General features: G+C 38.7%; 1 protein-coding gene across 4 annotated transcripts in view; it reads left to right on the top strand.

Moving 5' to 3' along the window:
• The window catches only part of LOC139008605 (very long chain fatty acid elongase 7), a 168,096-nt gene that overhangs the window by 70,846 nt on the left and 69,925 nt on the right, over nucleotides 1-27,325 (top strand). For 3 of the 4 annotated variants that reach the window (XM_070412020.1, XM_070412019.1, XM_070412022.1), the window contains one exon: nucleotides 1,052-1,188. In XM_070412020.1, coding sequence (XP_070268121.1) covers nucleotides 1,052-1,188 — 137 coding nt within the window. Of the gene's footprint in view, nucleotides 1-1,051; nucleotides 1,189-3,732; nucleotides 5,415-27,325 lie in introns of those variants that run through there. The other variant, XM_070412023.1, reaches the window with a different exon arrangement.

Below are 27,325 nucleotides of genomic sequence, written 5' to 3'. Positions count from 1 at the left end.
TGTACTACTGGTCCAGCCAAAGGCCATTGAAATGATCTTTGCTTACATTCCCCCAGCATTCGTTGCTTCTATTCTAAATTAAATGTGATGAGTAGGAGCTGTGGGAAATTAGAAGATGAAAACCAAGATAAGATGGCACCATTCATAAAAATCAAATGAAAGCAGTAAACATAGGTGGTTTAACAATAAACGTTTATTTGTATTTTGGAAAAACAATAATTGATTAAAGCAAACTTAGCATAGCTTACTCGTAAAAGCCAAAGTTTTGTGGTACTAAAAATATTTAATGAAAATTGATTGTGGAAAAAGTGAATTTGATTTCATACAATGACACTTGCAAAAGTATTCTTAGTGGTTTTTTTCATAATAACCCAAAATGGAAATAATCCAAATATCCTTTAGTAAGAGAATGGATACATTATTATGTATTCATGTAGTGTAATACTACATAGCAATAAAAAGGCAAACTACTAATATACACACCAACATGGATGAATATTAAAAACATGTTGATAATTCTATCTATATGAAGTTTAAAAGCAGGCAAAACTAATGGTTGATTATAGAAATCAGAATAAAGGTTCATTCTTTGAAAGGGGATATGGGAGCCTTACCTGGTGTCACAAATGTTTTATATCTTGAATTTGGTAATGTTTACTTGGGTCTATGCATATGTACACTTAAGATTCATATACTTTGTGTTAACCCTCGCTAAAAATGAGCTTGATTACTATTATTTAGTAATATATCATGTTAACTTCAATTGTTAAAACAAAACCAAATCATAAGCCCATCTTAAGTCAAGATATAACAGAATAAGGGCACGCTAGTTTGTTTTCTAAGATTTGTATATTATATTTTACTAAATAAATGTATTACCCAGCTCCCTCTAATTTGGTATCTGTTTAATAATAAGATTGATGTTTCACATAATGTGTGTTTTTCTTCCCACTAAAATTAAAGAAATAAATGTAGTAAAATCTCAGTTCAGACAAAAATGTGTCTTATTTGAGGAAGAGTGCCCCCATTTGACAATAATTTTATTTTCCAGGTGGTTTGGGAACATTCCATGCCTTTCTAAATACAGCTGTCCATATAGTCATGTATTCCTACTACGGACTCTGTGCACTGGGACCAGCCTACCAGAAGTATTTGTGGTGGAAAAAATATCTAACATCATTACAGCTTGTGAGTAATTAATTATCTTTAAAACAATATATGAAACTAAACTAGAGTCATTTGTTTTCCCTGTGAATTAGGATATTAACTAAACAAAGAACAAAGTTTACAAAACAATAGGGATATGAAGTGTTTGGCCTCTATATGGCATCACATGATTATCCTTTCTAGCTTATTTAAACTGTTGTCAGGAACGTTATTGAAAACAAAGCATATTTGGTAATCAAGAGGCTTAGACAATTAAATCAAAATGTGTATCCATATACCATCTTTATACTATTTTGTGTATTTATATAAAATACATATTTATTATCACAATAATCTCAAAGTTATGTGAACCTCAGTAGGCATAATATTAAATTAGAAATTTCATATTCTAGATCTAAATGATCTTGAGGGGGTATACCTTTGAGGGAATCATGAGCCTTCCTGTGTGCCGGCCTATCTAGTCCTCATGTTTCTAAGTCTATTCTCCTCCAACTAGGAAAAGTACTGTGAGGATTAAAGGTCTACAGTGGTGCTATAATACACACACACACACACACACACACACACACACACACACACAATTGACAGCACCCTAAATAACCAAACATAGGAAATGGTGAAATAAATTATTTTCATTTCTACATTGGAATATTACAAAGTCATGAAAATTATTTACAATTTCTTTCTCTTTAAGTGTTCCCCTTCCCCCATAACATACATTAGAGCACTGTCCTCAAGTAAGCAATGTTCAGAATTGCAGAGGTACTCAATTTAGAGCTAATAAGGCTTTCCAAACATTAATCCTAAAAATATATGGCATACAATTTTTTTGAAGAGTGACCATAGGTTGAGATGCTGATTGTTTTACATTTTATCTTCTGTTAAAAGAAAAATTCCATGATCCTCATGTTTCCAGATTTATAGTCTATAATAATGTAGTGTTATATTCTGCCAATAACGCTAAAGAGAAAGTGTGAATTTAGGTGTAGATAGCCTGTTGAAATTCAGTTTCTATTAAAATCCTACAACTTGTTAAATGAAATTTGGCATATTTATATAATGTGTTCTCCCAGGCGAGAGACTGATATTTTAGTCTGTAAGGATATTAAATCAATATCAGAGTATATCCTTGCAGAATTGTTTATTGTATTTTAAATTGGCAACACCCTAAATAACCAATCCTAAAAAAATAGTGCAATACATTATTTTAACTCCTACTTTGGAGTATTATGAAGTCATAAAAATTATTCACAATTACTTTTTTTAAGTATACTTTCTGATTTTAAAATAACATATGCTCATTGCAGAGAAGTAAGAACATCAAGGTAAGCAAAGAGAAAAAATATGTATAATTTCACCACTCAGGGAAAATCGGAGCTGATATTTTATTTTATTCTCATCTAGCTTTTCTCCTCTATGCTTATATGTTTATACCTTTTGCATGATTTGTATTATACTGCATGTAATATTTTGTATTAGGCTTTTTTCACTTAACATACTCTTAAATGTTATAAAGACTTTTTAGCAATGTGGTAAAATACTTACATAGAAAGAAGAATAGATTTTTGTTCATTATTATTCCATATGTATCAGTTATACACAATCGCATCTGCATAGAATGTGGAGGATATTGCTTAGGCTTCCTAAGGTTTCGTTTCTTTCTCTGCAAAACGAGAGGAATAACTCTAGCTACTGCACAGGAAAGTCATAGAAATTTCTTAACATAATGCAAGGAAAGTTGATGATGATTATAAAAGAAACTATGTGAAAATCTTAACTGCAGTGATAACTGGATGAATTGTTATTTATTTTTATTTATAGATTTTCACTTTTCTAAAATTTCCACACAACGTATGTTGCCTTTTAGTAAGGGGAAAAAATATATCCAAAAAATCTGGATATATTAAGGGTCCTTCTTAAGACTATGTAGAATGCTCTGGAACACAGAGTCTTTGGGCATCACTTAAGAAGGTCCCTAAAACTGTCTCACTCCTCTCAGAGTCTCTGGCAAACAGTATATATTTTTATCTCTAACAGTAGAGGACAAATGGCAGATATGAGGAATCAGACATGCCTTGGCACCTACAAAATTTGTGGGGCTCTAATTAGAATGTTTTTATTTCCCCAGAATTGAAATACCTAGTCTAACAACAAATTATTTGAAATTGAAACTATCTGAAATATTAGGCCATAAGGTAGTGGTCCCATGTGCATTTTATCAATCAAAGACTCACGTCAAAGACTTGCAGAACACTTGCCCTCTTGGTTCTCTGAGTAGGAAAGGGCTGCTGCTTTGCCCAGCAACAGGCACATTTGCATAGGTCCTCTGGAGTTGTGCAGTTTGGTGGGACTGAATAGTGGTTCCAATTCCCATCTGGATTTTAACACTGTTCCACCCACTATCACTCCCCATGGAGGCTAGATTGAAAGATAAAATTCCCTATCCAACAGTAGCTTGGAGGTGGTTGGAGAGTGTTTAAACAAAGTAGCAAAGAATGCATTAAATAATTGCTCCATTATGAGTCTGCATATCTGAACAATATTTTTCATTCTTTCATCTGTTAGGTCCAGTTCATTATTGTCACCATCCACATAGGCCAATTCTTTTTCATGGAGGATTGCAAGTACCAGTTTCCAGTCTTTCTGTACATCATTATGAGTTATGGGTGCATCTTTCTGCTGCTCTTTCTCCATTTTTGGTACCGTGCTTACACCAAAGGTCAGAGGCTGCCCAAAACTGTGAAAAATGGAATCTGCAAAAACAAAGATCACTGAAATTCAAGTACAACATGAATCTATGAATGAGACTGATATCTTGTCTTCCTTGACAATCAAGAGATATTTCCATGTGCAGTGCATTTTGTATATTTTTCAAAAGCAAGAGCTTGTATTTTTATGATAAGTTATTGGGGTTTCTGATATTTGAGAGCCTATACTCCCAGATAACAGAGTCTTCTGATAATTAGAGCCTAAAGCAGCCCGTTTTTCAGCTGCTTTTAAACCTCATCTAAAGGTTTTAGTTAATACATTTTGTTACACTAAAAGGATCATGTGAAACAGTACAGTACTTTTCAAAGGAGTTCAGTGTAAATGAGAAATATCACTAGATATTTTGAGTACAGACAGAGATCCATGCTGTACAGTGGATTCCTTCTGCCAGGTCTGAAAACCTCTAACTGTGGGCTTTGGCGTTGTAGCTTGGTGACTATACTCAGAAGACATTATGTTTATTCTAGAGTTAAATTCCCATTCTAAAGAACTAACAAAATGAACATTAAGTGAATGTTGGGTAAGTTGTCATTTAAAATCACTAACAATAATTTTTAATGGATCTCCTGAGTAGCTGCCACCAGTTTTGCTGATAAGACTTTATCACAACCTTTTGTCATATGAAGTGTTTAGAAGTAACACTCCTTTCAAAGAACACATTGAGGCACTTAATACTAAGGTTAAGTTAATATTTTGAAAACAGGTGATTTTTTCTGATGGCTTAATGAACACTCTGCTATAACTGTCTTTCAATTGTCTTTGTATGTTTCTGGAAAGAGGTGAATTTGTCAATGGAAAAAGTACTGTATAGCCCTAGCCAGTTTTGCTCAGTGGATAGAGCATCAGCGGGTCCCAGGTTTAATTCCGGTCAAGGGTGTGTACCTTGGTTGCAGGGTCCTCCCCTGCCTGGGCCCCAGTCAGGGCTCCTGCAGGAGGCAACCAATCCATGTGTTTCTTTCACATCAATGTTTCTCTCTGTCTTTCCTCTCTCTTCCATTCTAAAAATCAATGGAAAAATATCCTCTGCTGAGGTTTAACAAAAACAAACAAAAAAATAAATAAAGGTGATTAAATGTTAAAAAAGAAAAGAAAAAGTACTGTATAGTTTACTGGGAAAAATCTGTTGTCTGTTGTATCATAATGTCACTTTCTTATATGGTCATCATTTAAAAGATTATCTTCGTTAAATATATATTGATCAGATGTGGAAATGTTCATGTCATTAATATATTGCAGGTACCCTTTTAGACTACCCATTACAGTTTCCAGAGATGTGTTAGAATGGCTTATGAAGCAATTGGAGGCAAATGGTGATACAGAGATTATCCAGGGAAGATTTAGTTATATGAGTGTTTCTCTCAATAGAGAGAGACTACATAATAGGTATTGTTATGGATATACTGCATGAAAAAATATTTTCTAGATTTATTAACAGCCTGCATTTTTTAACTTATAAATTATATAATGAAGGACTAAAATTCATTTTGCAATGTTTCATTTCTTTAAACTTGCTACTTTCTAAAATTCTCTTATTCTTGAACAGTAGATTTTTGCCCAAGAAACACAAATATTTGGATATTTAAAATTTTTCCTTATAGATTATTTGTTCCCATTATATTTATACTCAATTTTTGAAGGACAGCTTATGCTTTTATTACTTTAAGCCAGCGGTTGCCAACTGGTAGTCCGCGGACCACTGGTGGTCCATGAGGTCTGAAAGGTTGGCGACCGCTGGTTTAAGGAAACCATTGGAGCAGTGGTTGCAAACCGGTGGTCCATGGACCACTGTGGTCTGTGAGGTCCGAAAGGTTGGCAACACTACAAACAACTAGTACTTAAGGGCCTCAGTTATTGTATAACACACAGTGATACTTACTGTACAGCAAAGTCTGAGTGTTTACTCACTGTAGGCTCCTATAGTTCTGTGTCTTCCCCCAGTCTGTTAATCTATACCATGGCCTTTTCACACTTACCCGGTACATAAGGTTATGTGCCTTTAGTGACCTTTAATGACTTCACTTGCTCACAATGTGAGAAGATGAGGGTTGAAAATGGGGGGAAATTAATATTTTTAAAAATAAAGAATAAAAACAGGAGAGCAGAGCTAAAAGAAATAACAGATTTAATTTACTTCTCTCAGAGTCTCAGGATTCTTTAAGTATTTTCTTGTTTTGGCTCTTCAAATCCAACTTGTGCTAAATAAGAAGGCATGGTAGGTGCTGTTATATATATATATATACACACAATTGCCAAAGACCCCAGTAGGGTAAAGACCAAACGCAAGCAAAAATAAAAGAAGATAAGACAGGAGAGTTTGATTTCTTTCCCTGCATCCTTTCTGACCTGTATTGTATGACCGCTCTTAATCACCCTGTAGTTTTTGAAATGTTTGAGGTGCCTACCAGCTCACAGTAACATGTGATGGAAACACATTCTAAATTAGACAAATCAAAGGAATTATGTTACATGAAAAGAAATCACAGCTGGCAGAAACATCCTCCGTGTAAACACCGGCAGATAAAAATGCATCCACTGGATGCAGAATTTGCACAGTCAGTGTTTTGTATTAAAGGGCTTTGTGGGTTACAGAGAGTTTCTATTGGGGTTTCATCCCACTTTTCAGTATTTTATTGCCTTTGGATTTGCTTACCTAACAAATAAAGAGCCCAGTTACATAATCTGGTTTATGACATAAGGGGCTCTATGAATCCTTGAGAATATTGTAAATAAATAGAAATTTAAAAATATTAAATATATAAGGGACATTGCAATTTTCCATTCTTAATTTAATAGAATTCTTAATTGACTAGACTACATTGTTACCGAAATTATAAGGTTATGAGTTATATTTCTTCATATTAACCCTTATTTTTTCATGTTTTTAAAGACTGGAAAACTGGCTATTGTCAAAGTTTTGATTGTGTGTGTGTGTGTGTGTGTGTGTGTGCATATGTATGTATGTATGTATGTATGTATTATAAATTTGTGATGTTACATGTATGTGTATGTGTGTACATTATATTTGTTGTATTAAGTGTGTGTGTGTGTGTATCTTTCATTTGGATTCTAACTGCATATGTTTGCATGAGTCGGTGCTTTTTAACCTGAATATTCATCTAACCAAAGCATTTTACACATTTGTTGTATATGTGCTATGTTCAGACATTAGTGATATAGATACCTGTGACATAATTAGGGCCTCCTGGAGCTTAGAGGATGACTGGTAGAAGAAATTATGTTACAGGCCAGTATGTGATAGTTACCATCTGAGTGAAAATCCTATCACTTGGCAAGCAGGGAAGGCTCTATGAAGGAATTTGACTTTGAGTTCTATGTTTAAGGTGTACAGCATTTCAAAATGGGTGGTGGGTTAATGGGCGAGGTGTGTGAAGTAAAAGGAAATAACAAAGCGTGGGCCAGGGGAAGGAAAGTATTAGAAAACTTGAGGGAATTGCCAATGAACCAAATCAAAGTGAGGTTTCCTGGAGGTGCTACAGAGAAATGAGGCCAGAAAGGGAGGCGGGCTCTGACCTCTGGTACCTGTAGCTGTAGCAACTGGGTTGATTCTCCAGGCAGTGGGAGTATTCAGTGGTTTGTGAGAGAAGAGGGGTGATTGAAGTGGTACCTTAAGAGGAGTCCTCTGGTGGGGTGGGATGGGATTTTGGGGCAGCATGAGACACTAAAGGCAAAGGTAAATAAGTTTATTTTAAGGCTCCATGTTAAATGTAAACAAAATCTGACTACTGGGCCCTGCTTATATCATGCCTCGATTTCTGGATTAGTTTCCTATCCAACTCACTGCTTCTGCCCTCACCTTCTTACAATGTATAGTCTAGGTCACATTCAAATGTAAATTAAATCATGTCAGTCTTACTCAGAAGCCTTCAGTAGCATCTGATTTCAGCCAGACAAATAAGAAAGAGCCAGAGTTTCTACAGTGGTCTACTAGGCTGGCTCCCACCTGCCATAGCACCTGTGTCCCCCTGTGACTCCACCCTTGGCTCCCTCTGCTCCACTCACACTGGCCTCCTAGTGTCCACTGGACCATGCTAAGCATTTTCTTATCTTAGGGCCCTTGGTTTAGCTTTTGCCTCTGCTTAAGGAACTCCTTCCCAAGTAACTGCTGGGCTACACCCCTCACTTCCTTCAATGATGCCATGTTTACTATCACAACCTGTATCTTGATCTCTCTTTACCTTGCTATTTCTTTCTTCCCTTCAGCACTTCCTACCTTGTAACATGCTATACGACGGATTTAATTGTTATTTATATTGTATATTGACAGTCTTCCTTATTAGAAAGCAAGGTACGCGGGAGGTACCTGTGCCTTTACCTTCTCCCTCTTCTTCCCCCACAGGCCTGCATCTCCTAAACTCTAAGGGACACCATGAGACTCGCAACCAGGGAAGCAATGGGTCGCAGCAGCTTGTCCTGGGCTAACCCCCTGAGCCTGTCCCCAAAGGCCCCCTTTTTTCTGACTTTTCAGTGAGCTGACAGCAGCCCCACTGTGGCTCACTTCTTTCCCATAATGTTTCTAGAGAGCCAAAGCAACCCCTCCTAGTCTCTCTCCTGTTGCTTCTTCTATCCTAAGCCCTTCCTTGTTCCACCTTCCCCAGCTTTAATAAATGTACTCTCAAAATTAAAAAGAAAAAAAGAAAGGAAGGTACCCTTGTTCTCAAGCGTAGACATTGTGGGTTGTTGTGTTCACTGCCAGTATGTAGAAGAACAATGGCTGGCATATTACAGAAGTGGAATGTCTCTCAACTGGAATTTCTTATGCTTAGACTAGAGGCCCGGTGCATGAAATTTTTCAATGGGGGTGTGGGGGGTGGGGGTCCCTCAGCTCAGTCTGCACCCTTTCGCAATCCAGGACCACTGGCTCCTAACCACTTGCCTGCCTGATCACCCCTAACCACTCTCCTGCCTGCCTCATCACCCCTAACCGCTTGCCTGCCTGCCTGCCTGATTGCCCCCAACCGCCTCTGCCTTGGCCCCCACCACCGCGGCTTCGTCCAGAAGGACGTCTGGAAGGTCGTTCAGCTGTCCGGTCTAATTAACATATTATGTTTTTATTATTATAGATTAGTTTTAGGAGGGAGACAATAGAGGTAAAGTATTCTCATCAAGAGTGTCATATCAAAGTTACATGCTATCAATATGACTTTGCACTGTTGATGTTAACCTTGCTCACCTGGTTGAGGTAATGTTACTCTTTTCCCCCCTCCTTTATTCTTTGGGAAGGAAGAACTGTGTATAGATACACTTAAGGATACCCCCTGAGGGCAAAGTATCTGCATAAATTATTTAGAATTCTTCTGCATAGGTAAGTTGCCTATTCTAGTATTTAATCACATATATTATTTATATTGGTATGGACTCATGAATACCTATTTTATACTTTGGGTTATAATCCAATACAGCTTTACTTATTTCATTGCTCACATTTGTCTATCTCCATTAGGAGGTCTTCCTGTGTCACTTTGACATATCCCCACTTACTTTCTGGCACTACAAGATGTTTCCTGCTCATCTTACATATTTTCTGCCCTAATCCTAGAATCAGTCAAATCGCCTAGGGGCCCTGGCTCCTTTGGTTGGAGAATGGTATTGGAAACCAAGAGCTGGAACTAGGTGTGCTAATTTCTACTGGAGTTTCATTGCTCTGGGCCCTCTCAGCTGACAGCTGGGAAGATGTGTGTATAATAACCAGAGTATAAACACATATCTAAACCTATATATATAAAAGCCTAAGCGACCGTTACAACTGGGCAACTGGTAGCTATGATGTGCACTGACCACTAGGGAACAGACACTCAACACAGGAGCTGCCCCCTGGCAGTTAGTGTGCTCCCACAGCCAACCTCCTGTGGCAGGCCAACCTCCCACAGTCCCTCTCCCTGGCCGGCCAACTTCCTGTGGCAGGCCAGCCTCCCACAGTCCCTCCTCCCGGCCAGCCAGCCCCGATTGGCCCTGATTGGGACTGGGGGAGATGGCCCCTATTGCCGGAGGGGCGGGGGGGACCCCACCCATGCACGAATTCGTGCACCAGGCCTCTAGTATTTCTATATGTAACTATATCTTATTAAGATAAACGAGTTCATATTGTTATCTCCAAAGGTAATCCATTACCTCATGGATTGTTCTAGCCTTTGCTTCTTGCTTGTCTGTAACTCCAACATTGAGAAACCTGGCTCCCAACATCTGCTATCTATTTACTTAATAGTTCAAGTCTAGTGTGCATGTATAGTGGTTTCAGACTTGTTAGCCCATACCTCACTTTGTCAACTACAGTTCCTTTTGTCTTCCATATACAGACTTCTCTTACTTCCAGAATTACTTAAGTTAGTGCCTTTCTCCCTCATCTTCTTCAATGACGTTGTTTCATACACAGTATTTGTAACACAGTTAGATTCTTTTGTCACATTCTACATTTCATCCTGGACCCTCTCACCTGCTAAATGATTTAAAATGTTTGGCCTCCTTTAAGGTTTACTCTCTGTGCTGTAAAGCTCTTTGAGTTTTGACAAATGCATGGTGTCATATATCCACCAGTATTATATGGAACAGTTTCAATGCCCTAAAAATTCTCTGTGCTTCACAGGTACAAACCTTCCCTTGCCTGAACTCCTGGCATCCACTGTTCTGTTTGCCATCTCTATAGATTTGCCTTTTCCAGAATGTCATATAAATGTAATCATATAGTATGTAGCCTTTTTATATTAGATAGGTCCACTTATAAATATGTATTTAAAATTCCTCCATGTCTTTGTATGGCTTGATAGCTTATTTTTATTGCTCAATCATATTTAATTTTTCTTTATCCATTTGCCTATTGAAGGACATCTTGGTTCCTTCCAGTTTGGGGGTGATTATGAGTAAAGCTGCTATAAACATCCACATGCTGGTTTTTGTGTGGATATAAGTTTAAAGTCAGGTGGGTAAATATGTAGGAACACAATTGCTGGGTTGTATAGTAAGACATGTTTAACTTCATAAGAAAAATGCCAAAATGTCTTCCAAAGTGGCTGTACCATTTTGCAGTCCCACCAGCAATGAATGAGAGTTCCAATTGCTCCACATTCTCACCACAATTTGATATTTTTAGTTTTTTGGATTTTAGACATTCTAAGAGGTATATAGTATTATCTCATTATTGTTTTAATTTGTGTTTTTCTCATGAAAAATGATGTTTAATATTGATTTTTTCTTATTCCTCACATAGGATGCCTTTTATTTTCTGATCTTTACATATTTCCATACACTCTCCAGACTTTGTTCAGTGTTTTCTCTTCCATGAAATCTTTACAGATCTTATTATCCCTTAGCAGTGTCTTCCTCTTTTGAATTTCTATTGCACTACAGTGGAGTTACATCATATCCTATCTAACTGATTCAGATTCAATTGTAGACCCACCATCTTTCCATGTGATTACAAAATCCAAAAGGCCCTAGAACCCAACGTTTGTAAGTTTCCAGCACACTTATTTGATAGCCAAACCTGACTTGGGCACCGAGAGGCTATTTGTCTTTTTATTCATCCTGATTTACTGTAGAAATATGAATGTGTTTGATTATGGGGTGCTGCCCAAACCTCTTCTGTGATAGTAAATAATATATGTGTACAAATATTCCCCTCAGAAAGATCGTGGATTACATTTACTCTCAGGGGAGTGGATAGATTTTAATTTTCTAGGGACTGGTAAGAATGGATCTCAAGAGACTGAGAGATACCTTTGGGTTCCTGAGAGCAGGGGACTTTCACCTTCTCTCTGATAGTTTCTCTGGAGACACTATCTGGTCAGACAGGGCCAGAGAGAGCCAGGTAGAGATTTCTGGGCCTTGCCCTACCTGGTTTGGCTCAGTGGATAGAGCATCAGCCTACGGACTGAAGGGTCCCAGGTTCGATTCCAGTCAAGGGCACATGCCGGGGTTGCAGGCTTGATCCCCAGTAGGGGGCATGCAGAAGGCAGCCGATCAATGATTCTCATCATTGATGTTTCTATCTCTCTCTTCCTCTCTGAAATCAATAAAAATATATATTTTAAAAATAGCAAACAAGTAAGAATACATGTCAAGGTTAGAAATTAAGTTGGATTGTTAAAAAATGGAAGAAGTTCTATTTCTTGGAGTTATGAGTTTGTGAACTAAGAATTCTACCTGACATATAGAGATAAAATTACACCCTCAAAGAGCTGTGTCTCCTCTTTCCATTGTAGTGAAATAAACTTTCCGGGGTCTCACATCTTGGAGGCCTTTGAATCAGCATGCAACCCGAGGACTGCTGCAGAGCTCTTTGCAGTGTCGTTCTGGTTTCTGTTCCTTGATAGCCCTATGGTGTCATATGGACTGATTGTTTACATTATGGTATTTTTTATCCATATATTTTCCCCACGTGTGTACTGTTTAACTTTCAAGTTTTCTTCCTTGTACCATTTTGCAAAGTGAATCAAGATAAATGGTTTTCACAATTCCCCTACCCACTGAAGTGTAATCACAGTTGCCAAGAGAGAAAATTTAAACCTGTGATTTTAAGAATATGTACCAGTTTTATACCTACAGGCAAAGCAGCCTGTCATGCAATTCCTCATTTAAAACACATTCCCTTTGTCATTATTTACTTCTGCCACTGGAGAGCACTTTTGCATAAAACTGCAATATATTTTGTCCTAGTCAAATCAAAGCCCTACCTTAAAGGAGTAGCATCTAATTTCTTGTCCCTGACTACAGGAGGGAAGGGAGCATTTGTTGCTGCTGGATGGTGATGGTGGTGGTGGTAGTGATATGTGTGATTGTCTTTCATATCCAGTGGACTCCTTCCCTACTTCGATAACTGTGCCAATTTCTTCCTTCTGGGCTACTTCTGACTTCCTTGGACTGATTATGCAGGCTCTTCTTGGTCTTCAACCTGAGGGTGGGACATAAATCTCCCAACTACATATAACTACCACTTTTGTCATCTGTGATTCACAATCATATTGTCATTTTTATACAGGAGTCTTTGTTGTCATTTCTTAATAGGCTCCAACATTTCAGGGTGTGGACCTGTTACACAATTAACTTTATATTTGCCTAATTCATTGTTGTATGCTTACATATTTTTTCTTCTTTTTTTAGCTTTATTAAGGTATAATTAACAAATAGACACTGTATATATTTTAAGTGTGCAACTTGATGTTTTATACACATTGTGAAATTATCACCAAAATTAATTTAATTAACATAGCTATACAATAAAGTATTGTTAACTATAGTCACCATGCTGTACATTAGATCTCCAGAATGTGTTCATCTTGTATAACTGAAATTGTGTACCCTTTGACCAGTATCTCCACATTTTTCCCTCCTCTCCCCCAACCCCATTTCTGGCAACCACTGATACCTCTGCTTCTATGAGTTTGATATTCTATATTCCACATATAAGTGAGCTCATACAGTATTTGTTTTTCTGAGCCTGGCTTATTTCACTTACAATAATGTCCTCCAGGTTTATTTAGGTTGTCACTAATGACAGGATTTCCTTCTTTTTTTTAAGGCTGAATAGTATCTCATTTAATATATACACACACCATATTTTCTTTTTTAAATTAAATTTACTTTTTCCATCACCATTTATCCTCTCTGTGCCCTCTTCCACCTCCACACACTCCCTCTCACTTCCCGCAATCACCACACTGTTTTCCGTGCCCAGGAGTTCTCTCTCTTTTTTCTTTTCTCCTTTTTGCTCAAACCCTTTTCTTTATCCATTCATCCATCAACGGACACTTGGGTTGTTTCTATATCTTGGCTACTGTGAATAGTGCTACAATGAACATGGGAGGGCAGACTCTTGGAGATACTGATTTTGTTTCCTTTGAATATATATCCAGAAGTAGGATTGCTAGTTTATATGGCAATTCTATTTTTTTAGTTTTTTGAGGAGTCTCCATACTGTTTTCCATAATGGCTGTACTAATTTCCATTTCTACCAACAATGTACAAGGGTTCCCTTTTCTCCACATCCTTGTCAACATTTATCTTTTGTCTTGTTGAGAATAGTCATCCTAACAGGTGTGAGATTGTATCTCATTGTGGTTTTGGCTTAGATAAATTTTACCTTCTCTTTTTAAAATGAGAAAATAAAAGGAAAAAGATCATTTTTGTTAGTAAATACAGTATTTTCCCCTTTTGAGAATTTATACATCCAGAAGCAAAGATTTTTAAATTGCTAGAAATAATTTTTTAAATGTATCTTATTGATTTTTTACAGAGAGGAAGGGAGAGGGATAAAGAGTTAGAAACATCAATCAGCTGCCTCCTGCACACCTCCTACTGGAGATGTGCCTGCAACCAAGGTACGTGCCCTTGACCGGAATCGAACCTGGGACCTTTCAGTCTGCAGGCTGATGCTCTATCCACTGAGCCAAACCAGTTAGGGCTAGAAATAATTTTTATGTAAAGCATATTATTCTTTAAACCGTTAGTGTCTTTAATCCAACTTACCAAGTTCTATTTTTTGAAAACTAATTTTTGGAAGGAAGCTGATTCCCTTTAAAATCATATAATAATAGTCTACCTAATGTGTTGTTCTGCCCCCTCCCATCCCCCCCGCCCCCCCCCCCCCCCGTCTTTGTCTTCAGCAGGGTGAAATAAACAATAAACAGCATTCATTTTTCTCCCACACAAAAGGAAAAAGAAACTTTAGATATTGTTATTGAATAAACAATATAGATAGATTAAGTACTTCTAGTTACTTGGCTCTGAACTTTTAATAAAAAGTCCTGTCTCAAACTCACAAGGATTGTAAAATTGAAGAATGAAAGCTGCTAGTCTAAAACATATCTGTAACGTCAGACTATAGAATGTTCTTTGATATATTAATTTTTTTCAGATGTGTCCTTGTAGGGGATATGTTTTTATGGCTGTATATACCCAGTTGGCAAACATAAGACAATCTGGGCTAATATGGAAAATGATATGGACTTCAGATTTAAATAACTTTTACCCTGATGCATGAAGCAAGAAAAAGGGCAGAGCATTACCTGGACTTACATGTAGACAAATGGTGGAATTCTTCAATATTGTGAGAGCAATGTTTCAATTCTTTCCCTCTAATTAGTTAGTAATTGAATAGCATATTGAACGCTCATAGTTTCCCCTTTACTTATTTTTATAATGATTTTAAAGAAAAAAAAGTTTGTTAGAATAAGGCAGACATGTGTGGTTTGTGCTTTTAGAGGCAGTGGACAAAGGGAGGGTCTTCCCTCTGCCTAATTAGGGAAGCTAGCAAGGAGAAGAGCTCTGAGACAGGCAGGTGTAGATTTTGTTGTTAAGATGTCCTCCTTCTTTTTACAAAGTTTACCATGTAAAACTCCCGGTGCTTGATTGATTGTAGCCATGCATGCACTGTGGAAAATAAACAATTTCATTCAAATCCTATACAATAAAAGCCTAATATGCTGTTTCCAGTTGTCCAGTTGTCCCTTCAACCAATCAAAGCGTAATATGCTAATGATATGCTGAAGCCACTCAACCGCTCGCTATGATGTTCACTGACCACCAGGGGGCAGACACTTCAACTGGTAGGTTAGCTTGCTGCTGGGGTACAGCTGATCGGGACTGAGCAAGACAGGCCGGACATGCCCTGGGGCCCTCCCACAGTCCCTCCCTGGCTGGCCAACCTCCCGCATCCTTCCCCGGCCCCAATCATGCACCGATGGGGTCCCTTGGCCCGGCCTTCGCCCTCTTGCAATCCAGGACCCCTCGGGGGATGTTGGAGAGCCAGTTTCGACCCTATCCAGCAGGCCAGGCCAAGGGACCCCACTGGTGCACGAATTCGTGCACCGGGCCTCTAGTTTAAATATAAAATTAGGAAGAAGAAACTTAATTATTTACAGTTTTTCCCCTCCTAATTATTTCCCACCCAATTTAAAAAATAACACAAGCTGGAAGTAGAAAATGTGTAAAACACTAAAAGTACAAATGGAAAATGAAATCTACCATATTTTCTTCATCCAAAGAGATCTATTAGTATTTGTTGTAAGTTTCAGGTAACTGTTGAAAAATAATGCTATCTAATAGTCAACCTCAAAATTTCAGTAGTTTACAACAACAGTTTTATGGGTTGGTGGGTTGGTTGAGCTGATTTTAGTTGGACTCAGGGCTGTTGCCATTTCTTGGTTAGTGTAAATAATGTTTCAATGACCATAGTGGTACATATATCTTTACAAATTAGTGATTTTATATTCTTCAGGAAAATAAGAGGAATTGCTAGATCATATACTTGTTCTGTTCTTAAGGTTTTAAGAAACCTCTGTACTATTTTCCATGGTGGCTGCACCAATTTACAATCCCACCAACAGTGTCTGAGGGTTCCCCTTTCTCCACACTTTCGCCAACATTTGTTATTTCTTATTTTTGATAGTAGCCATTCTAACAGGTATGAGGTGATATCTCATTGTGATTTTCATTTGCATTTTCCTAATAACTAGTCATGTTGAACATCTTTTTCTATGTCTGTGGGCCATCTGTATGTCCTCCTTGAAAAATACCTATTCAGAGCCTCTACCCATTTTTAAATCAGATTGTTGGGTTTTTGTTTAGTTGCATGATTTCTGTATATATTTTGGATATTAAACTTGTATTGGAAGTGTCATTTGAAAATATCTTCTCCTGTTCGGTTGGTTGCCTTTTTGTTTTGTTGATGCTTTCTTTTGCTGTACAGAAGCCTTTTAGTTTGATGTAGTCCCATTCATCTATTTTTGCTTTTGATCTTTCTGCCTTTAGAGTCCAATTTGCAAAAATATCTCTGAGACAAATGTCCAGAAGTTTAGTGACTATATTTTCTTCCATGTGTTTCATTGTTTTAGTCTTAGATTCAAGTCTTTATCCATTCTGAGTTAATATTGTGATTGTGTAAGATAATGATCTAGTTCCATTCTTTTGCATGTGCCTGTCCAGTTTTCCCAACACAATTTATTGAAGAAACTTTTATTTCTCCATTGTGTTTACTTTTTCCTTTCATTTATTTTTATTTTTTCTATATCTTTAATTCCCACAATAAACATATGTATTTTATAGTGTAAAAAAATTAAACACACACCCATTAGGATGGCTACTGTTTGAAATAAAAAAGCAAACACAATAACAAGGGTTGGAGAAATTGTTATTTGGAGAAATTGAAACCCTTGTGCAGCTTCTATGAAGAAAAGTATGGTTTTCTCAAAAAACTAAAAATAAAATTACAATATAATCCAGCAATTCCGCCTTTGGGTAAATACACAAAAGAATAGAAAGCAGGGACTTAAAGAGATATTTGTACACCTACGTTCATAGAAGTCTTCACATGAGCCAGAGGTGGAAGCTGGCCAAATAGCCACCAGTGGATGAATGGATAAACAATGTGGTATTTACACATATTGGAATCCTATTTAGCCTTGAAAAGGAAGGAAATTCTGACACATGGGTCAACATGGATGACACTTGAGGACATTATGGTAAATAAAATAGGATAAAAAGACAAATCCTATATGATTTCATTTATATGAGGTACTTGGAATAGTAAAATTCATAGAAACAGAAAGTAGAAGGGTGGTTGCCAGGGGCTGGGGGAAGGGAGGAGTGAGGAGGTATTATTTAACAAGTACAGAGTTTCTGTTTTGCAAGATGAAAAGAGTTTTGAGTATTAGTTGCACAAGGATGTGAATGTACTGAACACTGATGAACTGAACACTCGAAAATGGTTAGGATGGTAACTCTCATGTTACTCTTTTCCCTTATGTTTCCTAAATTTGTAACCTGACACCAGGTCTATTAGATTTGGTGTCAGAGTTATGCCAGCATTGTAAAGGAGTTAGAAAGCTTTAAAAAATCTGTTAGACACTTCCACATAGCATACGGATTGTACATAGTTATAAGGAATCTTTCAGATTACTCGGCACTTACTTCCAGATATAACCGCTAAATTCTCCATGTTACTCACACTTTACCTGCCCCTCCTGAGTACAGACCTCTGGCCTTCCTGCTCTGCATTCACCATTGCCACTGCTCTGTTTCAACCATTTCCAGGGCTGGGGCAGGTCAGGTTTTTAGTGAGGCCACAGTGTATGGTGGCAAAAGGGCAAATCTGTGGAGTAAGCAAGGGTGAAGGCAAGCCCTGCGCTCAGACACGGGTCCCCCTTAACCTCTCACCCATCCTTTCCTCCTCACCACAAAAGACCTGACCAAATTTCCAGCTCCTTTGCCATTTCTTTCCCTTTCTCCAGAGACTCACACCTTCCTTTTGAAGGCTTTTGAAATATGTTTATTGACTGCGTGTGTGCCTTTGTGTTCTTAAGCTCCTATTATGAACTCCATTCTCATTTTTGTATTTCCCTACCGGGTAGAAAAGAAAAAAGGGTATAAAAGGAAAAAGGAAACAGAGAGCATGGGTGCTGCTAGGGAGAGCTAAGTTAGGGTGGAGGCCATTCATTAGATTCCCCATTGTCTAGAGAAATATTCAGAGAACCACAAAATGGGTGTGTGCTTGCTTTGGTGACAGGAAGTGACAGTGATGTTTCACAGCCACTGCCCTAGAACACTGCGTGCACTGCAGTAAAGAGCCTTCTTCCACCTGGAATGCTAACATGCACCCTTGCTGCAGCCAATCTTTTCTGCATTGGTCAATATGAATTTTAAAATACAGATCCAATGATGCCTCTTTCCTGTTTAAGCCTTTTAATAGCTTTCCGTTATGTGGATGATAAAAACTAAAAACCTTAACTTGCTCTCAAGGCCCCATGGAGTCAGTATCTGCCTAGCCTTCCAGCTACCCTAATAGCCCTTCTCCCTAGCTTTTGGCTGAATAAAGGCCTCAACATTCTTTTTGGTTTCTCTAATATTCCAGGTTCCTCTCTTTACTTCTGTCTGGAACCTGTTCAACTGACAATGTCCCTAGCCCTCTGCCACCACCACCACTGCCCCCAACATACACACAAACCCCTTATCCTTGAACTGATAACTCCTATCCATGTCTCAGATCTTAGGGACGCCTTCACAACTACCCAGAGTATATCAGATTCTCTGTTGTATGCCTAGAACTCAGTGTGCCTGTTTTTAGAGCACATACAGTATTTCCAGTTAAGTATTTGTATGATCATCTAGTTCATATTTGTTCTCCCCACTAGACTATAAGCTCCATGAAGGCCACGACTGTGCTTGTGTTGCTTCAGATTTTATCTAGGGTGCTTAGTATAACCCTGTGTAGAATAAGCACTCACTCAAAAAATATTTGTTGAATCAATATAGAAATTGGTCAATATAAAAGATAAGGTGTATGTTCTGTAACACACTGGGTCAGGTGTTGGGGTGTAGGAGGGTTAATTCATAACATCTTATTTTTCCCCTGCCTGAGTTTGGAAAAATCTTGGAGATAGATGCAGGAGCCAGAAACGTAAAAATAAAAACTAGAACTGAAGAAAAATGGTATGAGAAATACCATTTCCAATGAAAAGGAATGGAGACTCCTTGGAGAAATGGTTGACTTCAGATCTGGAGAAAGAACTAAACAAGATGAGCTTGAAACCTCTTATGGTAGAAATAAAGACACTACTTAAAGACTAATGGGATACACTGAAAGGACACAAGAGCTGGTTTCATAAAGACAAATAATAGTAATGGATCATAATTCACTAAATAAACAAAAAATTCCTAAGTCCATAATGACACTAAAAACAAACAAACAAAAAAACAGAGCAAGTGGAGTGAAGGTGAGGGAAGCTCTTCTTTACATAGAATGCCAGTTAAAAATGTAGAAGGGCTCTAGCCAGCTTGGGTCAGTGGGTAGAGCATCAGCCTGTGGACTGCAAGGTTCCGGGTTTGATTCTGATCAAGGGCACATACCTCCGTTGCAGGCTTGATCCCCAACCCTGGTTGGGGCACGTGCGGGAAGCAACCAATCCATGTGTGTCTCTCACATCAATGTTTCTCCCTCCTTCCCTCTCTGTCTCTCCCCCTCCCTTCCACTCTTTAAAAATAAATGGAAAAATATTCTCAGATGAGGATTAACAACAAAAAATAAATGTAGAATGAATGGTAGGATTAAAACATCCCTATTTGCAATCACAATTATAATAACAGATTATAATGGATGCAAAAACTATTGGGTATGAGTCTGGTGGGAAATGGGATATTCATATGTTTTCATAGTATCACATCATTTATTAAGTATAAAAGAAAAAGATACACTTAAAATGAAGAAATCTGGTGGGTACCACCTTAACCAACTGATTAAACTCAACATCAGAGATAATGGGACAAACAAGTTCTTTGCAACGTGATGTGATTGGAAGCACACAAGATCATCAACGTAGTATTCTTGCTAAATATTTAATATGAGTCCACCAGAAGCATCATTACAGCATATTCAATGACACTATCAGTCTGGCCTTTTCAAATTTGTCAGTGTCTCATGAAAAGGAGGGAGATTATTCTGGATTATGGAGACTAAAGAGACAAGACAACTATGCAGTGTGCAGTTATTAAAATAGGTATAAAGGAAGTTTTGTGGTAAATTGGAGAAATTTAAATATGAATCATATATTGCCCTGGCTGGTTTGGCTCAGTGGATAGAGCGTCAGCCTGTGGACTAAAGGGTCCCAGGTTTGATTCTGGTCAAGAACACATACCTGGGTTGTGGGCTTGATCCCCAGTAGGGGGCATGCAGAAGGCAGCCGATCAATGATTCTCATCATTGATGTTTCCATCTCTCTCTCCCTCTCCCTTCCCCTCTGAAATCAATAAAAATGTATCTTAAAAAAATAAATAAATATGGATCATACATTAAATAATGTAGATTTGTTACACTTCCTGGGAATAAAGTGGTATCATGGTTAAGTAGAAAACTGCTCTTGTTCTTAGGAGATGCTTATTGAACCATAGAGGTTCAGGCTCCACTCAGCCCCCCAAAAGAGAGAGCGTAAGACAGAGAGATGGCAATGGAGCACAATGGAAACCATTGATGAATGTATTTGGAGGGCATATAGGTGTATTTGGCCTATTCTTTCAACTTTTCTGTAGGTTAGAAATTTTTCCAAATACAAATTGAAATGATAAGTAATTAGGAGATGGCTTGAGGCCTGTTGAATAAGTGGCTAAGTGGGCTTGTTGATTCTTGTAAGTGCCCTGACTGGGGATCAAACCTGCAACCCTGGCCTATCAGGACAACGCTCTAACCAACTGAGCCATCTGGCCAGGGCCACTGATACTTCCTTATACCTAAATCAAATAGACTTAACTTGCTGAAGTCACTTCTGGACAACCACAGGCTTCTCCCACCTCCTGTTCCCTCTGCCCCTTGCCACAGGGCCTGTTATTATAAAATTTATGGCTCAGAGTAGTAAAACAAACTTGGTAAACTTTGTAGGCAGTCAAATCACACACACAGACACACACAAAAAAAAGCCTTAGGGCCTGAGCCCAGTTTCACTTCTGAAACTCACTGTTCAGAGAAGTTACAAGGCAAGATACATTACTCTAAGGTAGTGGTTCTCAAACTAGAACCTCTTTGGAATCACTGGGATCCTCTGCCCAGGCCATAACCCAGAACAATTACATCACAATCTGTGGAAGTGGAACCCAGGCAGCAGTAGTTTTTCAAGTTCCCCAAGTGACAGTCAAGTTTGAAAATAGTTGCTTAAGGTAAGTCTTCCCATGTGGAAATATGATTAACCGAGGAATAAGTATTCAGTGCCAACATCAGTCAGGGAAGAAAAGCAACCCACCTGGGGCCTCCAGGTTGTGATAGGATGCAGGCTCAGAAGGCGAAAAGCTCTTCAGGGCTGTAGAGAATAAAGACAAAGAGTGTTCTTGCCCAGTCGTCCAGCCTCTACCCTGCTCAGTCCCTCTCTGTGGCCACAGTATTGTAAAACTTTCCATCAGTTCTAGTAGCTATTTTGTAGACCTCATAAGATTTTCTACATAGATGACAGTTGACTGCAAATAAAGGTAGCTTAACTTATTCTTTCCAATCTGGATGCTTTTTTATTCCCTCTTCCTGCCTCATTGCAGTAGCTAAAACCTCCAGTACAATGTTAAATAGAAATGGTGAGAGCAGACATCCTTGCCTTGTTGCTGATCTTGGGGAGAAAGTTTTCAATCTTTGCCATCACATCTGATGTTAGCTGTAGGATTTTCATAGATTCTTATTAGTATGAGGTTGAAGAAGTTCTATTCCCATTTGTTGAGATTTTTATTTTACTTATTTATTTTTTAAAAAATATATTTTTATTGATTTCAGAGAGGAAGGAAGAGGGAGAGAGAGATAGAAACATCAATGATGAGAGAGAATCATTGATCAGCTGCCTTCTGCAAGCCCCGCACTGGGGATCGAGCCCGCAACCCAGACATGTGCCCCTGACCGGAATCGAACCCAGGACCCTTCAGCCCGCTGGCCAGTGCTCTATCCACTAAACCAAACCGGCCAGGGCTTATTTTATTTTTTTAGTCAGGAATGGATGTTGGATATTGTCAAATGATTTTTCTAGTATTTCCTTTTCCTTATCCTAAAATATTTCTAAAATAGAAATTTCTAACATTACAAAAATAGAATAGTAATATGGACCTTCATGTACCCAGCATCTAGGTTGTTAGAAATGGAAAATCTCAGTTCCCAATAAAATCTTGAAGAATTAGGAACTCTGGGGGCAGAGCCCAGAAATCTGTGTTTCAAGAAATCTTCCAGGTGATCCTGATGCATGCTGAAGTTCTGAAACCACTGCTCTAAAACATTAAGGAGTTTTTAAAAATATAACTGAAATACAATTATCACACCTAAAATTTGAAACTGTAATTTCTGTTTACCTTCAAATATCTATTTAGTATTCTAACTTCAATTGTCTAATTGCTTTTAGTTTTTGTTATTTTTATAGTTGGTTGAATTATGTTCCAAATAATGTCCACACACTGTGATTAGTTGATTTGTCTCTTAAATCTCTTACTGGTTCTCCCTCCATCCTCCATCCCCGCCCCCTCCCTTCCTTGCAGTTGTGCACACCTGGTCATTCACAGAACTTCCCACATCCCAGATTTTGCTGGTTGCATCCCCTTATATTCTCCTATTCTCTTCATTTCTTATCAATTGTTAAAACAACACCGAGGTCAGGTTTAGGCTGCATTTTGGGGGCAAGAATTCTTAATAGAAGGTGTTGTGGTTCCTGTCTCTTTGAAAACTTCTGCCCAAACTTGGTTCTAGCTATTTGTGCTATAGCTCTGAGATTACTTCAAGCTCTGCCTCAGCCTCTTAGCTCATCGTACCTTCCTTTTCCCATCTTCTTGGGTTCTATATTTCTCCTGGACTAACCAGGTGAAATTTGTAGATCTGACTTGACTCTCCTCATGGCCCTTTATCTAACGTTCATTTAATATGCTACTTCTGATAGCTTCAGCTGCAAGCACAGAACAGGCAAGAGGCACTCTCTTCTAAGATGCTGCCTCGGTCCTCAGGACGCTTCCTGGCAGGGCCCACAGAACCCCTCCTTCAGCCCACAGCTTGCTGTGGGAGGGGATCTGATAATAATGGCATTTCTGTGATCACTCCTCTGATGTCCCCTCTCCCCAAAGGGACTACTGTCAGGAGACCTGGAATCAGCCTTGCATCTATGTTTTGTTAAGAGTCTCCAGAGTTCTGGTGTGTAGACAGGCTGAGGACCACTCTGAAGAGCCACTGTCCCTCCTCAACCCTTCTTGGAGCTGGAATCAAAGTGCTGCCCTATTGTTAATTCCAGGAGCGACAAAGAAAGCGAGTTAAGAAAATGCAGTCAAACAGGTTTAAATGTCTAGAAAGTCTCTCTGAAATGAAAGGAAAATCCACAAATGACATATCCAGTCAAGCTTGAAACCAAATGCTGTGTTTTTTGGTCCTCTAAAGAAAATCCTTTCATCCCTTCACTTTTCATAGTTGGTTTTTGGGTTACACTGTAGGTGGACTAAATTTCTGGTAATTTGTGAGTTGGCTCCTGTTCCCTCTTTGGTCTGGGGTAAACTCTTGTTTCTTTTTTCTTTACAAGTAAAGGGTCTGCTTCAGTTAATCTTGGGGGAGTGGGGGGGTGGGGTGGGGGGGTGGAGACTGGAGGAGGCATGAGGAGGTCTGCTCAGGTGCTGGTCATGTTTTGTTTCTTGGTCTGAATGTTGGTTACAAGGATGTGTTCAGTTTTTGAAAATTTCCAAGCCCTATACTGACAATCCGTGTGCTTTTCTCTGTATATGTTATAATCCAATAAAAAGCTGAAAGAAAGCTGATCTGTGTCAGAAATAAACAAAAGAAAATGATAAAATATAACATAATCATCATCAATAAGGACAAATGCTTAAAATGATTTTTGTTTTTCATAGCCAAGCCAGTTTCAGTTACCGGCTCTGAAAGAAGATAAGAATGGCAGTGTAGTAGGCGAACACAATAACCATTGTTGCCTTTGTTAGTCCTGTAAGACAGCCCAACACGGACAGGCACCCTGCCCAAGCCTGGCTCACAGGTCCGCCTTGTTCCCCAGCTGCTTTTGCCTCACAATCGCATTTTCATCCTGCTCTGACTTAGCCCTAGTTGGGGCCCTCCGGGCTCCTGTGTTTGTTTGTGGCCCATGGGCCTTGGCTGCCAGGACTCTTTGCTGCTGCCTCCAAGAGAAGGACATTCCCTATGACATATCTTTCCCCACAGGAAGCGACCCCTGCCCTGGCACCTTACTACTTACAAGTGCCTGGCTGTGAGAGAGCGTTTTCCAGAAGTTCTGCACATTCTCCCCTCCCTTCACTTTTGTTTTGTAGATTGAATTCTTTGGTGCTGTAGTAAATACATTTTTATTTTAGGAACCTTTTGTGATGAGTGTTTGAAAAGTGCAGATAATTTTATCCTATTCTTCAGATTTTCCTTAAAACTCAATTTAGGTGTTATAGGCCAGACAACTGATCTTCTAATCCTGGAGTGTATAGTTTGACTGTTTGTCAGCTACCTGAAAGTTCAGTAACACGTACTGATTTGTAATCTGCAGCTAAGGCAAAAACTTGAATCTTGTGCCTCTGAGAGTAAAATAGAAGAGAAGGTCTTTGATCGATGGCTGGAGTTTAAACCTCTAGGAAGGGAACCAAGAGTGGGACAAATTGCTAATCTAGCTGTCACTGGCCTGGGGCAGGCTGAGGAATGCAGTAGGCGAATTGCCAGGCGTGGGCAGAGAAGCCTCGGCTCAGCTGTGGAGCAGAGAGCAAGTCCTCTCTTCTTCTCTCTATATATTCTTCCTTCCTCAAAGTCCTCATTTATCTTCAGGGGTCAACTTCCAAAATTCCATCCTGCCCTCTTGATCTAATATTTTCAACTATGGTCATCTCTATTTGGATGTTTCACTGTTAATCAAATGCTGCATGTCCAAATCTCAACTTCCTTTGGCCTTTGGCATTTATGAGGAACAGGGCTAATGAGTTGGGTGAATTCTCAGATCCTAGTATGATATATTTTTCCCCTAACATGCACAGGCAAGAAGAGGAGTTAATATCAAAGTCATATGGAGCAGGGGATCCTAGGTGGATAGCTAGACTCACTTTCAAGCTGATGACATTCTCTTGCATACCAACCTCCAAGGTGGGAATTTCAAGGTTTCACCTCATGAAATTTATTTATTTATTTATTTATTTTTTATTTTATTATTATTATTTTTTATTTTTTTATTTTTTATTTTTCGCTTAAAGTATGACAAAGGGTATTACATAAGTGTCCTTTTTTCCCCCCCGCCCTTGACAAGCCCCTGCCCTCCCTTACCCCCCAGTGTCTTATGTCCATTAGTTATGGTTATATGGGTGCATACAAGTCCTTTGGTTGATCTCTTACTCCCCTCCCTCCTGTCCCCCAACCCTCCCTGGCCTTCCCACTGCAGTCCGACAATCAGTTTGATCACCTCATGAAATTTAGAAAACTGTATGTGTCATGGATATTTACAGTTCCTTGTAAAGAGTCGAACCGTAAATCATGTATGGAATCTAAGTATCTCTAGGTACCTCTGTTGGTAGAATACATAACTTGAATTTTATGAATAGTCAAGTCCCTTCTCTGAGCCCCTTCTTGTTTATCCAGACAAAGATTTCATTGTGGTACAATCTTTCTGCCAGTCTCCCAGATGATATTTAGAGCCATCCATGGCTTTTTCTTCCTCATTTCTTTTTTAAATTTATCTTTATTGTTGAAAGTAATACAGGTGTACCCTCCCTCCCCCGTCCCCCCATTGAGTCCTTCTAGCCCACCCCCTCACCAAGCCTTCACCATACTATTGTCTGTGTCCACGTGCTATGCATATATGCATGTAAGTTCTTTGGTTAGCCAATATTCACTAAATATTGACATTTCTTCTATCCCTTCTATAGCCATGTAGGAGCTAAACATTTATCGAGAGTTTGTTTATACAAGTTTTATCAGTTTTCTTTTGTTACATAAGAAATTACTATAAATTTAGTGATTAAGAACAATACCCATTTACTTGTTCATGCTTCAGTGGGTCAGAAGTCTGGCATGGTGTGACGTGGTCACTGCTCAGAATGTCAGGTATCAGAAGGCTGAAATCAAGACATCAACCAGACTGAGTTCCCCTCTGGAAGTCCTGGGGGAAAGGCTGCTTCCATGCTCATTCAGGGTGGCAGAATTCAGTTCCCCTTCAAGTCTCTGACTTTTGCAAGCAGCCAGAGAAAACTCGTTCCTCCTAAAGGGCTCATGTGATTAAGTTAGGCCCACGTACTAGTAAATAATCTCCCGGTTGTAAGGTCAACTGAGTTGGGACCTTAATTACACGTGCAAAAGCCATTTACAGCAGTAGCTGGATTAGCATTTGACTGAATATGTGGAAGAGTGTGTGTACATCGGGAATCTTGGAGACCATCTTAGAATTCTGCCTACCATACAAGGGAAGCAGAATGCTAAGAAATTTGAATGTATATTCTCACTTAAGTCTTTCAATGACCCTGTGAAGCAGATACCACTATTATTTCCATTTTATTGGTTAGGAAACTGAGACACAAGAGATGAGTCTAAGCAGCTATTTTCACAACTCCCCATTGCTCTTGGAATTCCCTGTCTGTATTCATTTAAATACATTCTGAATGGCTTTCCTACCTCCAAGATCTTCCTCCTCTATTTTATCCTATATCCCTTGGCCAGACCAATGTTAGTTAAAAAAACATTTTCCCCCACCAGGTCACTTTCCTAGATATGGAGAGTATTGCTAGAGCAACAAAGAGGCATGAGTATAATGTACTAGAAACTGGACTTATGGCCAAATATGAGAATCTATTTAGCTGTATCCTTGGTAAAGATTTTATGATACTAACATAGAATTGTAAGGTGTGAGTGTTAAGGCGGCAGGAGGGAGGTGTGTGTGTGAGTGATTATAACACAAGGTATAGA

Source organism: Myotis yumanensis, unplaced genomic scaffold (assembly GCF_028538775.1).
Source record: "Myotis yumanensis isolate MYYU_CA2020_CCGP unplaced genomic scaffold, mMyoYum1.0.hap1 SCAF_4, whole genome shotgun sequence".
NCBI lineage: Eukaryota > Metazoa > Chordata > Mammalia > Chiroptera > Vespertilionidae > Myotis > Myotis yumanensis.
This window is presented reverse-complemented; position numbering and strand designations above follow the sequence as displayed.